This window comes from Prunus avium, chromosome 7, assembly GCF_965620075.1.
Source record: "Prunus avium chromosome 7, drPruAviu1.hap1.1, whole genome shotgun sequence".
Lineage (NCBI taxonomy): Eukaryota > Viridiplantae > Streptophyta > Magnoliopsida > Rosales > Rosaceae > Prunus > Prunus avium.
In genome coordinates this window covers 37,391,213-37,406,500 of record NC_142290.1, presented here as the reverse complement: position 1 = coordinate 37,406,500, position 15,288 = coordinate 37,391,213, and the positions used below count along the sequence as shown (strand labels likewise).

General features: G+C 36.3%; 2 protein-coding genes across 7 annotated transcripts; one reads left to right on the top strand and one right to left on the bottom strand.

The window, feature by feature from the left end:
- Window positions 1–1,118: 1,118 nt before the first annotated feature.
- On the top strand, window positions 1,119–7,127 carry LOC110759985 (uncharacterized). Of its 6 annotated transcripts, XR_015825839.1 has the most exons (8): window positions 1,119–1,339; window positions 2,149–2,572; window positions 2,979–3,662; window positions 4,319–4,576; window positions 4,761–4,892; window positions 4,993–5,187; window positions 6,235–6,615; window positions 6,933–7,127. XR_015825839.1 is itself a non-coding variant. In XM_021962142.2 (3 exons), the coding sequence occupies exons 2-3, from the start codon at window positions 2,171–2,173 to the stop codon at window positions 3,759–3,761; spliced, it is 1,185 nt and encodes a 394-aa protein (XP_021817834.1). In that variant the 5' UTR covers window positions 1,120–1,339; window positions 2,149–2,170; the 3' UTR covers window positions 3,762–3,916. The 6 variants fall into 6 exon arrangements, 2 of the variants coding, with proteins under 2 accessions (XP_021817834.1, XP_021817833.2); XR_015825840.1 differs by lacking the exons at window positions 6,235–6,615; window positions 6,933–7,127 and adding an exon at window positions 5,474–6,214; XR_015825838.1 differs by lacking the exons at window positions 6,235–6,615; window positions 6,933–7,127 and having other exon boundaries at window positions 4,993–5,367.
- A 2,214-nt stretch (window positions 7,128–9,341) lies between these two features.
- Window positions 9,342–12,935, bottom strand: BAS1 (Cytochrome P450 superfamily protein). The gene is made up of 5 exons (XM_021962099.2): window positions 12,436–12,935; window positions 11,407–11,630; window positions 11,088–11,329; window positions 10,597–10,987; window positions 9,342–10,370 (listed from the first exon to the last, which is right to left on the bottom strand). The coding sequence occupies exons 1-5, from the start codon at window positions 12,716–12,718 to the stop codon at window positions 9,912–9,914; spliced, it is 1,599 nt and encodes a 532-aa protein (XP_021817791.1). The 5' UTR covers window positions 12,719–12,935; the 3' UTR covers window positions 9,342–9,911.
- Window positions 12,936–15,288: the final 2,353 nt, after the last annotated feature.

Sequence of the window (15,288 nt, the reverse complement as noted above, 5' to 3'; positions counted from 1 at the left end):
CGATTTATTAGGAAGTAAAATTACACATTTTTGGATCTAAATTGCTCCCATAATACCTTTTTTTTAAAAAAAAACATTAAAAAAAAACCAAATTGGTAGCTTTTGATGTTTTGTTTATGCGTGAAGCTTATAATATAATGTAGTTGTTGATATGTTCTTCAAAAGTGGTCTCTAGTCAAGACCGGAAATGATCGTATACACTTGTTAAATTGAAAGCCACCACCATGTTCAATTCAAAGTAAGACAACTTGACCTACATATATATATATATATATATATATATATATATATATATATATATATATATATCATATATTGGTGGTCTTCTTCCTCAATTCGTCTCCAAGAAAAGGAAAACCCACGTGTCCAAAGAAGCTTTTCAACATTTTTTGTTCAGAATTGAAGCATATGCTATATATGATCTACAACTACAACTAATGTTTTTTTTTTCTTGTTCTAGTGAGAGGATGATAATATACTAAATTAGAACTCGAATCCATGGTCTTTTTTAGGGGAGCATTTACTCCAACCATTACACTAGTGGGTTCTTTATAATTGGTTTCTTTCTTTTATTTCATTTAAAATAGAAGAAAAGTAAAAGGAAAACAGAGAATTCATTCTCTATCGCTGCCTTTCTGGATGCCAAATTCGAAGCATGACATTTTTTATTTATGAAAAAGTATTCATTTAAAGAAATTACACAACCATAAATTCGATATCCAAGTGAATCTTTACAAAATTCCTTAAGATGGATAACCATATCTCAATTTAGCATACAAAGACACACAATTCCACAAGAGAAGACAACGTGACAATCCAATAATAATTAGCTCGTGATAATGCAGTTAAATAATATTTATTTAGTGAAAATAATTCTTTGTTTTTTTTTGCATACTTTGAATCACTCTTTTGACCTTGTACTTGCAAAGACAAATGTGAATGAGTACGTATTTGGAATTTACCTAATACGGATAGATATGTTGTAGACGGAATATATCCATAGCAAAATGAATGAACCGTTAAAATACAAAACAAAAAAAACAAAAAAAATAAAAAGGAGGAGAGGAGAGGAGGGTATGCGTAGTGCACACCCATGGTTTACCATGAGATTTAACAGTTAATCCCCACCTCAACAAGCTATTCTTGGTCAGATGGCAACTTGGCATAGAAACCATGCCATATTCGTTGCTTATTAAGCTAAATATTTGGACCTTTTAAATACCCACAAAAATTAATTTATTCATAAAAACAATAAAACTAAAACCAACACAACAACAACAAGAAGAATCACAGAGTTCAAACTTTTTCTGGTAACCAATTCCTCTCCGAATTGAAAAAGGTCAGTGAAAACTCTCTCCATTTACGTTTCTTTTAATCCTCTCTGCATTTAGATTTTTGATAAAATTCTGTGCTTTGTAATCTGTGTATCTCCTGTCAGTTTAATCTTCTTCTGGATGAAGACAGGGAATTGACAGAGAAGTTATAATTTTGCTTCTTGGGTCAAATCTTTTTCCTTCACCCAACTGTTTGTTTGCGGAGAAAACGCTGGAAAATTAGAAGAAAACATTGGGTCTCTATTTTGTTTGTTCGGTAGACGGTGTTATGAAATTGGGTCGATGAAACTAAACCATCTACTTGCCTTAAGCTCAGTTGAGTGCTAGTTTGAGTTTTCTCAGGTCTTAATCAATGGAAAACTTAGGAATTCAAAGTTCGGTTCTTTTTATCTTGTTGCATTTTCCCAGCAGCAAAGCAGAGCATAAGTTTTGGCAGTCTGATTTGAATTTCTGATCTTTTTTTAATTTTCTTCCTTTAATCCTAAACGAAAGGAATTCTTCAAGTGTTTGAATTTTATGACTGTTTGGTTGTTTAGAAGGTGCAGAGAAAAATTGAAATTTTATATCGTTTTATTTAATTTCCGACTTCCAGAGAAGATACATATGGTATCTTATTTGTTTGCTAAGAATTCTCTATAAAGATGTTCTTTTTATTGATTTACGTAGTTTCAATCATTCCATCACCAATGATCCTCACTCTTCCTTATGAGATGTCGAGATTATTATGAATTTATGATTTTATTTCAAAACATAGACTCTTCTGTATTTTAGATTCTTTGTCTTGTGTCTTACGTTAGTTTTATTGTTGAAACAGGTTTTATAAAGCATATAGCATCATGAGATTCAAAAGTGGAAGCAGAGTGGAAGTATTGAGCAAAAAGGAGATGCCTTCAGGCTCCTGGTGCTGTGCCAAGATAATCTGTGGTAACGGCCACAACTACACTGTTAGATATGATGGATTTGAGGGTGCCTCTGGTAAGGCCGCTGTCGAGAGGGTACCCAGAAATGCGATTAGGCCTTGCCCTCCTCCACTGGAAGTTTCAGATAATTGGGTTCCTGGTGATCTCGTCGAGGTTTTTGACAACTTTTCTTGGAAAATGGCAACAATTTCAAAGGTTTTAGGAAAGCAGTACTTTTTAGTCAGGCTACTTGGATCCTCCCAAGAATTTAAGGTCGGAAAATTTGAAATCCGAGTCAGACAGTTTTGGCAAGATGACAAATGGGTTGTGATTGGAAAGGTAATGTCGTCTGAATATATTTGCCTTCATAATATCTTTATTTACACTTTGCAGTTTTATGTGTCTAAAAGTTTTGAAGTGTTCATTGAGGACCTTGTGTTCAATATACTTACTTTTTTGGTTTTTGTTTTTGTTTTGTTTTTTTTAATCTGCGTCGTAGACACTTACTGAAAAGAAAGCATGCATTAAGGTTAATCAGTAGTACAAAATTTAGCGTCACAAATGAGTGATTGATATAGACTCTAATAGTATAGATGTTTCATTTTGAACGTTTGAAGTTGGAAATTTGCTTTGGCTGTTGGAATTGTTCTGATCAATAATTTAATGTAGTGCATACCAGAAAATAACTTCCACTAGATGTCTTCTTGTTTTCATGTGCTTATTTTTTGTTTACTTTTGCATGCAGGGTTTGAGCAATTATGAGTATGGAAAGCGTGTTGAAACTTTAACTCTAAAGTACAACCAAAGTTCTTGTCTCAAAGCTCAGAAGAATGAAACGCACATCGCCTCCTCTCATAATCTGAAGAGAAGATCGCCCTACTTGTATTCCCAAGATGAAGCATATGATGGATCTGCTGAGAAGTTTAGAGGTGTTGAAAGAGAGGGCAAACGTCTCCGAGTAATTTCTGCTAATTTATGCACATTTTCTGAACAGGTAGATGTTGCGTTACCAAGACATATGCAGGGTGGAAAAGAAATACGTGCTTCTCTTAACAACAGAACAACTGTATTTTCTGATGTGGATATGGAAAGGAGGAAACCAAGTGGTGACGTTGGGTGTTTCTTTGCTGTTAACTTAAGGTTGAATGATGCTGATAGTGTGACATGCTCTGTTGGTAGTTGTAGTATCGGTAGCAATGATTCCTATAAGTCACCTCCTCCTGTTTCTGCTAGTTCTACTGAAGATTTTGATGATCAGTTATCTGATGCTGAATCTATTTGTCGATTGAGATATGAGGAAGGAAACTCTCTCCTTCCTGCAAAGGAAGAATTGGCGGCTGAGATCCATAGGTTAGAGTTGCATGCCTACCGTCGCACGATAGGGGCATTACATGCATCAGGACCTTTAAGTTGGGAACAAGAAGAATTGGTGACCAATCTTCGCCTTTCACTCCATATATCAAATGATGAACATTTAATGGAGCTTAGAAACTTAGTGTCTGGAGATAACAGCATTCATATTAGATGACAGGAAAACTGAGACCATGTCTTTTGATTCATATTTTTCTTCTAGCTGTAGAATCTGATGAAATTTTCGTTAATGACCTTACTCCACTGTAAGAAACAAGATGAGATGTTTTGATATCCTGTTATTTTTAGTTACAACTTATAGTTGAAACTCAATGTAGTACAAACTTTTCCAAATATGCATTTTATCAAACTCATCTTTGTGAATCAATTATTTTCTTTTTGCTTTTCTCTGGGATTGTACTGAGAAGCTTATCGTGATTAAGATGTTCAACATAAACCTTACTATAGGAAGTTTTGTAAACATGTATTATGGATGCATTTTGCAAGTGAACGACTCTGCATGTGCTCTTATAAAAAATCTGATTTACTATAGTGTGTGTATCTTTTCTCCTTCTGTTGATTTGTGAGGCTGATGCTTGCTCTTAGATTCCCTGAGTCATGAGAAATATGTTCCATGATTTATAACAAGTCAATATCTTGATTGTCTCCCTATCATTTGGAAGTCTAAGAAATTTCATTTGTGGACAATATTAATGCTTCCCCTGCGTTTTCCAGGGCCGAACTAGGAGGCTTGTCGCCTTGCTTTCAAGTCTCCAAAGATGATCTTGGGGCTTGCCAGCTTTCTCTCGGTCTAGACGTGAGGGTAATTATTATAGGACAGCTTCTGATTCTTCTGTTCTCATTAACACATCTGGTCTCTTCATTCTTCTATGTCAGGCCACCTGTGAGCCTTAGATAACTGTTTTGCTGAAGGATGTAAGACAAGAATCTTGTAGTTGACACAGGATGACCTGAGATGTGGATGCTTTAAAGGTTTTATTTCAAACCTTTGCCTCAGCAAATCCGCATATAACTTATTTGACTTGCTGATATCTTTCGTATTCTCCATCTGCTAGAAATTTATCAAGTGAATGCAGTTGCATTTAGTTACATTCTTCGTTTATATGGTTTACTGCTGTTTTTTATTGGTTGTGTGTTATGTCTCTTTTTTATTTAGGCGGGGAAGGTTATAAGTTTATGAAGCCTGGTCAAGGGTCTTTCAATTTTAAAAGTAAAGTTCAAAATATTGTAATTTTCCATAAGCATGGGCAGTCAGTCTATTTTCAAGCACAAAGTTTCCATCAAACAGGTAAGCATTGTTATTAAGAATGTGCAATTTGTTCTCGATATTACCAAGAAGTTTTGTATTGGGAGTGGTTTCAAATTCTAATCTCTAATCTGCAAACCAGGAACGAATTTGTCAACTCTCCGGGTGTAAGCAGTAAGAAGATATCAATGTTCTGATTATAGGCCTCTGGACTGCCCTACAGCTCTTGAATTCTTTGTGATGATTGCAGTATTTATAGCATATCACAAACTTTTTGCTTGCTCCTGGTTGACACAGATTGTCGGCCATAATCTTTTACTGCAAGTTTTGAACTGAGGTACGCAGGAGAGGGCTAAACTGAACACAGAACCCTGAAGGAAACATAACTCATTTCTCCGCTAATATGACGTTAAACTCTCACTGATCTCAAATTAGTTTGTTTTTGTTCCTATTCCGTGGAAAAATAGTACTGGATTTGGATGCCCTTTAGGTGGAAATATTATTTGTTTCCTGTCCATCCTTGCAAGTCGTTTCATTTCTCTATCTCACTTGTGTTTGTGAGGCTTCAAATTTTTATCTAAGCAGGCCTGAGTTCGATTTATTGTTTATGGTTCCTGCTGCAGATGCTTTGTACGTGAAATATATATCAGCTTGGTTTGAATACCATAAAGCTGTGACTGGTGTCTACAGCCCATCAAATTTTTGAATTTGATGCAATTATTCCAAGGATCTTGAGCATGTGATGATGACATCATATCCCTTGGAGATGCTCTTAGCAACTCAAAATGATTCTGCTAATCTGTGCTCAGTTTGTACTTTTATCCCCTGCCATTGTTTGGTCTCTCAACTTAACATGTCCTGTCGTTAATTTGTTTTTATCACCAGAGAAGAGAAGCTGGTGTAGCTACTGTTCATGAGGAGGTTGCTTGTACATTATTTGTATATCTTGTGAAGATTTTCAGAGCATGCGAAAGGACAACGAAGATTTTCACATAAAGTGTTTTTGAAACCAAGCAAGATCATTGACCGCACATACAAAGCACTAATATTTTATGGGCCCCTTGACGAAAAAGAAAACGGTTTTATGGGCCCAAGTTTAGGTATTCTAGCTAAGTTGGGCGAGGGATTCTTGGGCTTCACATAGGCTTCAATCGTATAAATTTGATAAGCAGGTTAAACTACTCTAATAAGGACTCGCTAACTTGACCAAGTAACCTAACCAATGTATGCATTCCTATTATCTTATTCACAAAACGTGTTTGACTGATAGTGATGAGAGAGCTGGTCCAAGGATGACCACATGAAAACCTTGAAATTTATATACGCGTCGTCCTGACTCCTGATTGATTAAAATGTTGCTAAATTTCTGTTGTTTCTTGTCCAGAGTTAGAATCTTGAAGCAAAAGGGCAATGAAACAGGTGGGGGTTGTCACTGAAATGACCAACAAAGTTCCAAAGGTGTCATTCTTGCAAGCAAAAGGGGCGTTTGTGGATTAACAAAATGAGTGGTGTGGTGCATTTATGTGGCTCCACCAAATCCTCTGCTCTTGTCTCACTTGCATCTCTTCATGATTGTTGTTCCCATGTGATTTTGCTCCTCTCGCAAATAGAGACAGACAGATAGAGAGAGAGATGTCTCTGTGGGACTTCAACTGATTTGAGTTAAGGCTTCTAATCAAGCTTTTAATTTCCTCATCGTCTTAACTAATAATATCTTTCCTCAGATGACGTGGTTGGGCGGTGCTTGAGTTCTCCATCTTATCAGGTATCAACCTCAATTTGGACAAGAATGTTATTAGTGTCATTTGAAATATCTAACACTAAAACTTAGCTGTTTTTTTTTCTTCTTACAAACGATATTCTACTTTAGTATAAACAACGATAAAGGGAATGTGAACTTGAGAGTAGAGTGGAAAACACATCTGCTTTAGCAAATTTAGCTAAGTCCATGTTTGCAACTTTCTTAGTTCACCTAATAAGATATACAACATTTATTGTTATATGCTCACTTTATCTCTGTGTCTGTACTCTGTGTCTGTATATTGAGTTTAGTTTTTTGCATGCCACTTTCTTTTGGAACAGAGAACGTGTCTGTGATGTGCTGCTGTTGTAAACTTGGGATGAAAGCTCAATCAGCCAGAATTTGTTATTGGTTGTCAGCAAATGTTGGGATCTGCTTGTATCAGATGACATTAATTCATGATATTCTGTTAAAAATAAACATTATCTTACAACTAACTTATATATATATATATAAGTCTTGTAATAAATCCCAGTAATGAAATGGTAGGTGAAGATGGGCTATCTGAGAAATATATATATATATATATATATATATATATATGTAATTATGGATGATATGGTATATATAGAAGGAGGAATGAGTGATGCATGCCAAGTTGCCAAATGGGGGCAAGAAAAGAGAAGGAGAAAATGGCCAATCATGCAAAAACAGAAAGAGCTAGGCCTTTGGTCTATGGCAGACCGACAGAGTCGCATTAATCAAGGGCAGACATTAGCCAGCTAAATTTCTTTGGCATGGCTGCAAAATTGGGAGACATTTGGGGCTGATTTATATTCATATTAATATTGATATTAATATATACTTTGTTTGATTAGGGAATTGGGATGACTCTGTCACAACCATAGATCTTAAATATTTTCTAGGGATCTATAAAACCCTTATATTTTTTTTAATTTGGTAGGGTGGGGGGACAAAAAACCCAATTCCTTAGACTAGGAGGTGGACATATCTTCCATTGGGCCATGGCATGGAGATAATCAATTTAATTTCTTGTTCTTGATATATATATATATTGTAGCTTGACCTTCCTGTTCTTAGGGTTCCAACGGCTACTTGCACAAAAACAAAATATGGTTCAAATAACCATAACTTTTGCTCCAAGTTTTTCTGCATTATTGTCGTTGTATTTAACCAATATTTTAGAATGTTAGCTTGACCTTTTGAGATGGAGTCATTGGAGTGAAGATTTTGTCGCCTAGCAAAGTGGGGGAGACATTGCCTAGATGTTAATGTGGGAAGCATGCTCAGGACCAAGCACAAGAGAACAGAGAAGCCTCTAATATAAATGAAAAGTTAAAGTTAATTAACATTAAGATTAGGACATGGATTACAAAATTTATCAGGGGAAGCGTGTTACAGATTAAACAATTAGGAAAAGAAAAAAAAGGTTAAGGAAGAATCATAGGTACGTGAAATATTATATATTCTTGTTTTATGTGATTGGGGTATCGTAAAGGTAATTCTGGCTCTCTTCTCATGCCTTCTATTCAGATAGAAAACAAAGCAAAGCAACACACTTCACCAAGATTAAGGAAGGCACACACATAACATAATAATGGTTTTCTTCTGGTCCTTAACATAGCACAATTTTCAAGATAATCCTCGTGATTAGGAAGAATAATCAGATTGTAATCACCATTAATGCATGCACCAGCATGGTCCATGATGCCCCAGATAGAAAGAGGAGGTGGTTTAATTAACTAGTGAATTGAAAACTATGAGTCATAATAAGGTAATTAGGGGATGAGTGATGAGATCACATGGTTCTTGGCATGCTATTGATTCCTTTAACAAAAAAAGAAAAGAAAAGGTAAAATACACACAAAAACGGGAAGAGGAGAAGGAGGAGAGATTTGTTACTTACTTGTAGAGTTCCAAACCCACATGCTTCCATGGGGACCATAAGAATTCAAAACCCCAAAATTAGAGCTACCTTCCAAAGAGCATGAGAAGATCCCAAAAAGTAATACAAAAAGAAAGGGTTGGTTGTCTCTGAAATCTTACTCCTTACTAAACTACAACTCAAAATTAGACACAAAAGAAAAACTGCAACTGAAAAGCCCTAAACCCCATAAAAAGGAGAATGTATCAAAAAAGTGCATTTGCATGCTGGCTTACAGTCACTTTGCTTAAAACTATCATTTTTCATGCCTTGGGTACTGCATGTGTCCTTGCTTTTACTCTTGTTTCTAGTAACTAACAATACATCCAATTTCCTTTTTCTTTTTAATCTGGTTTAGAAATAATAATCAAGGCTCAAGGGTCTAGGATTTGAGCACCCCATGCTTATCACAAACTGTAAACTATAAAGGGGCACCTACTTTTTCTTATGGATATGTAAATAAAATAGCAGAAATTCTTGCGTTGTGTTTGTGAGCATAGTTTTCTACTATTACTTAGATTCAACTTTCAACATCTACATTTCTAGTTGTAGATGTATTATATTATACAACACTGGTTTTACTTGCAATTTAAGATAACTATTTTAATGGAAAGGAGTTGCCCTAAATTCTATTAATTATAAATCTCCATACATGCAATTTATATATATATATATATATCAAAGAGTTACATTGGGTTGCTCATCATTCTTAACTGGTAGCCATTGCCACAAACAAATGCATTGCCAATTGAAGATACCAAAAGAGGGTAAGGTACCCTGTCCATGAGTCAAATCAGAGACCAAATTTGGCTTTGAAAAGGCCAATGGGATTTGTTCTGTATCTCATTCTCATCTCAGGTAGATTTCACAATTGCCATCAACCAAATAATTCTTCATCAGTTCAGCACCAGAAATGTAAATTTTTCTTAATGCAGACAGGGAGACAGAGCAGCAGAGGCAACCAAATAAGGATGATGATATTACAAAACTTTGTAGAAACAGAGGAGAATATACATTACATACAAACACGAGAGACAGAGGAAGCTACCTACTTAATTGTTAGCAATTCACTAATTCCTAAGATTCATAAAACAAAAACTTACCTGCCATGCCATGCCATTGCCAGGGTTAATATTTTTTTTTGGTAGAAAAAAAAACCCATGATCATGGTCATCATGGGTGATGGGGGTCAGTAACTCTAGGTTAACTGAGTTCAACATCTTTCTCTTAAGTAAACCCAGCATTAATAAAACGATACAGGCAAAACAGATAAACAAATTAAGGAAATCGGCCAAATGGGTATTTCGGTCAATTCACTTCGAATCATACGCACACTCACACGCAAACCAATGGTATGCATAATGGTAGTAATAGATCAGGACCCTTGATCTTGATCCTGATTGTGTTGGGGCAGACGTTGAAAAATGATGGGCGCACCGTATTGAGGGTAAAGTAGCATCAGGACCGTTGGTGCGTGTTGATAGGTGGGGGCCAGCCTGAAAGAGAAGCGTTGAAGTATGATGGCCAGAGCTAATTTTGCCTGCAACAACGCTAGATTTTGCCCAATGCATGTGCGGACCCCGAGCCCAAATGGAATGAACGCCACCGGATGCTTGGCGGCTCGGGCCACGCCCTCCGCGAATCGGGCCGGATTGAACTCCTTCGCGTCATTCCCCCATATGCTCTGATCATGATGAACAGCCAAGATTGGAATCAAAAGCTCGGTTCCACGTGGGACCTTGTAACCCCCAAGCTCCACATCGGTTCTTGACCGTCGGATTGTCGCGATCGTAGGCGGGTACAACCGCAGTGATTCATTTAGGATCATATTCAGCTGCGTACGAATATACCGTATCATTCCACGTATAATAACAGTTAGAATTATGTATTGACCCTTAGTGCCTAACATCTGCATTTGAAAATGACTAAACTGCCACTGGATGTTTTCTGTCAAAAACGTGTAACATAAAGCAAAAGGTGGCAGTTTGTGTGGGAAAAAAACATGGGCAAAGAGACAAAACACGATTTTTGTCCCAACATGAGCTTTGGTTATGGCTTACCGTCTTAAGCTTCACAACATCGTCCTTGGTGGGTATGTCACGTGCTCCACACACCTTCAGCACCTCGGCACGTGCCTGTATCTGCCACTGTGGGTGCATTGCTAGGAGAACCGTTGTCCACGTCAGCAAATTGGACGTGGTCTGTTTGCCAGCAAAGAAAAAGCTCTTGCACTCTTCAACAATGTCGTTGACAGTGATATTGGAGGAAGGGGAAGAATTTGAGGCCTGAATCATAAGGCCGAGTAAATCCTTGGGACATTTTTCATGCACATTGTTGTTGTTGTTGTCCGAGTTCGAATTCTCTCTCCTCCGGTCAATCAGCTTTATCAGCGATTTCCTGATTTCCTTGTCCAATTTCCAAGAATTTATGTTTCTTTTTGTGGGCAAAAATCTGAAATCAAATTAAATTAACCATAAGTAATATGTCATCGGTTGCTTATTAAAATAAATTAAATTAAAATATGTGCATGAAGTTTATTAGTGTTAATTACCTATAACCAGGGATGAAAACCTTTTGAAAAGCCTCGGCAACAAGCACCATTTGTTGAGCTTGAAGCTTGAAAATCGCTTTGCCATCTTCATAGCTGCTTCCAAAGGCTGTTCTGGTAATTATATCTTCTGTTAGGTTTTGGAACCACTCAGAAACTTCAATCTCCACCTCACCAGAGCTGGACATGGCTGACCATTTGTCCATCATATCTACTATACTGGTGGCCATCACCGGTATCAACAACTGAAAAGGATTCATTATCATCATTAATCAATCAATTAAAGGGTAATAAAACATGATTAAGAAAGTTAATTAAGTACCTTGACATTCTCCATATGGAAGGTAGGGGTAATGATTTTTCTATGGTGAGCCCATTTTTCACCTTTGAGGCTTAGGAGGCCGTCGCCCTCGAGCTGTTTAACAAGTGGGTGAGCCTCATTTTTCTCGTAGAATTCAGACTTTGAAGTAAATATTTCACGGATGAGATCAGGATCAGAAACAGTGAGTCGAACTGTAGGTCCAAACCACACAAGAAATGTTGCACCTGTGAAAAAGAAAAAGAAAAAGAAAGAGGAAATTAATTATATTATATATGTTGGAATTTTAATTAAAATAAATAATAGAGGAGGAGGATGGATAGTGTAGACCCTACAACAGAGAGCAAAAACAAAAGAAAATAGGAAGAAGAAGACAACCAAGCACAAACATACAACTTCATTTGGGAAATTCAAGCCACCCTTGGAAAAAAAAAACAAACAAAAGAAAGAAGACAATTGAAAAACTGAAAAAGTAGATGAAAGCTTTACTTCCCGCAAAAGTTGAACATTTTCATACTTCACTTTGATTGCAGAAAAAGGACATTAGCAAGATTATTACCATACTGGAAAAGTTTTTAAATAACAATATGAAAGTTTCAAAGGAAAAGAACAAAATCTGAACTTCAACATCAAGCATCCGAGCTCAGAAAAAAAGCCTGAAAAAGGTTTGAGAAGAAGTACCAAGACTAAAAATAAGCCTTTCAAAAAAGCCACAAATTCTGATCATCACAAGCCAAGGTAAAGGAACAATCATGTATGGTAGAAGCTTTAAAGATTCCACCTTCCAAAAGAAAAAAATAATATGAAGAAGAAGAGAAGGCTCAAAAAACCAAGTTAAATCAGTACCATTTCATCAACTTGTTTAGAACATTAAAAAAAAAAAAAAAAGCAAAAGAAAGATACGGTTATGTGAATGCAATATCCATTAAAAAGTTTTGAGACAAGAGAAAAGATGACAAGCCAAACAATTGAAAACCCAGTTGTTGAATGATGATGAGAGAGAGAGAGAGAGAGTAGAAGATTAATTAATACCATAGATTTTCTTCCAGTGATGGTAAAAAGGAAGAACTCTGGGGAGGATATTGTGAGAGGTGGAAGGCATGGTTTGAGAAGAGGCCTTGATCATCATCCCCACAAGTTCCTTAACATTTCCAATGAAGAAACGGTAAGGGGGTCCTCTGATCCCTTGCTTCCCAAAATGTTCCTCAATTTTTCTGGGCCTCCACCAAAGCAGCACTGCCATCCTTAGAGAAAAAACCAGCACCATCAGAGATATACAAACAAACTTGAGCCAGGACAAGAGCTCCTGCTCCATCGTTTCTTAAACTAATTAAGCAGCTAGCTAGCTCAGCCTCTCTTCCCTCTTTGCTTTGCTTCTTTTTTATCCGCTTTGCTAGCTTGTGCTGTTGTTACTTGTTAGTGTGTCTTCTTGGGTTTTTAATACTACAAAGCTGAGAGAGAGAGAGAGAGAGAGAGAGAGAGAGAGAGAGAGATGGTTTTAATTTAGGAGGGTATAAGCAAGTGCAAGCAAGGCCAACGGCGTAGGGGCCGCCCTCGGAATTGTAATTTGTAAGAGGGGTCAACGAGTGGGAGTGGGGATTTGCCTGCCTTTTTCAATTCTTTTGAAGACAATGTTGCCCTTGTCTTTTCCTATTAGTATTATTATATCCCCACTTGATTTCCACTGTCAATTTCTATTTCTATTTTCTTATACTTTTCTTCGATAAACCAAATCATTTTTTTGTTGAACATTCTAATGTAAGAATGTTCCAAGCTTATAAGACGGTTTCATTATCATTTTTTTATTGACCTTCTATCTATCCCATCAAAATTGACATTCTAATACACAAATTACTGCATTGTTAATCCTTTTATCTACATTCGTTAGTTTTATATTATTTTCCGCTTTTTTTTTTTTGTTATTCCTTGAGGAGGGTACATAGAATCCCATTCCATTTGGATGAAGGAAATGAAAATTATATAGAATTCTAAAATAACGGAATTTAGATTTTTATCATTTCAATTTCTGGCAATTGAAGATTTCACTGTTCGGATTTATGTATGGCGGATTTTGTAAATGACACTATAGAAATTGTGAAATTACGCCTATTTTGATGGAAATTAAAGTCAGGAATTTGATGCCCCAATTTCCACGATTTTTTTCTCGCATCATTTAATAAATTACGCGCTTAAGTTGCCAAACAAGGGAATTGTCAATTTCTCCTCTTAAATTCCCGACTTCTAGCTAAATTCCAAGTTATTTTCCCTCATCCAAACGGAAGGTAGAAGAAAGTTGGGAATTTCTAACGAAATTTTTAAAGATTTAAATTGAATTACATCATGTCGTTGTCTGAGTTCAAATCATCTATCCCTATACATAAAAAAATAAAATTAAGAACTCTAAAACTTTTATTCTATGGGAGCCAACTCTAAAAACTTGCGTGATGCCAAAAACCCCCTCTCTTTTTCAGAGGAGCGTTAATCCAACCTCATTAGTCTAATTACAAGAACTTTCATTTGTCCAATTATGGAATTTGGCAATTCTATACATAGTGAATCGTCTTTTAACACGTTAAGTTACCACACTATTTTGTATGGATGTAAATAATTACCGTCTTTAATTTGCTAATAATATACACTAATCACGTATGGACATAGTCATGTGGTCGATTTTGAAATTTCCATACTAATTAATCACGTCACTAACATCTTTTTCCCCACTTCAATCTGATGCGATGTTCACAACTACATTTCTTAATTAAACTAAACCTATAATGAGCCCCACACGAATATATATTAACAAAAAGATCTATTTAGAGTTTATTGATCAGTCAACTTCATGATTTTATTCAATAATTATAACCCATGTTCTTAAATGGTTAATCTGTATTGACATTGGAAATATAATGATAACCAAATGAACACCTTTCACTTTTTATCTTCTTCTCTTGATTTCAACCTAGCTAGCTAGGTGTCACGTTTAGGAAAATCAAACAAGGTTTGTTGAATTGAAACTAAAATTATAATAAAACGTGTATATATATAATGTAGCTAATTAATATTGGGTTGATGAAAAGGGAAGGATATCGAGTGATATGGTTCCTTTCGTTTTGTTCCCAAAAAGATGGGTTTGGGAGGGAAGGGAGAAAGATAGAGGGGCACAAAGGAGGTTGTAGTTTTGGAATGTTGCTCTTAAATTTGTGCACATGGAAACAAGGCTGTCTATTTTAGGGTTTCTTTCTGTGCTCTTGGTGGGGAAATATGCTCTAGTTGACCCAACACTGCAAAGGCACCCTCCCCTAATCTTGTCCTAATAGACCCAAGACATGTTGGGCCATGTGCCCTTCATGGGTCCTACAATTTTAAAACAAACTCAACGGTTACACTAAGAGTTTTGTGGCAAAGAGTGGCAGCAGAGCAACAGCTGCTGACTTCGTCCAACCCTACAATATTGTATATGCTTACCTTGGTGACCAAAAATCGACAAACTAACCGTTCACATTGACCTATATTTTGATCATTAAATATAGCTCAAGTAATTAAGAGTAGATCTCTTCAAGTCTTGTGTACGAATCGCCCGGCCCCTCCCTCAAATATAAACACATGTATATCTAACAAAAGGGAAGGGAACATGTTCAAGTACTAGGGACAATGCACGCGCGATACATGTGCTGCATGCATATATTTCGTTGTACAAAGCCACAAAGGTGGGGTTGGTCACGAGGCCTCCATGGAGGGAATGCAACAGTATTGGTTTAGAAACTTGAGGTCAATTTAAACAAGAGCTGTCCTGTGATCAATCAATCTTAATTAAGATAATTAATTGAGCTTGCATGCATGAGGAGGTTTGATCGAGAGAGAGATTGTAGATTTCAATGCATGAAG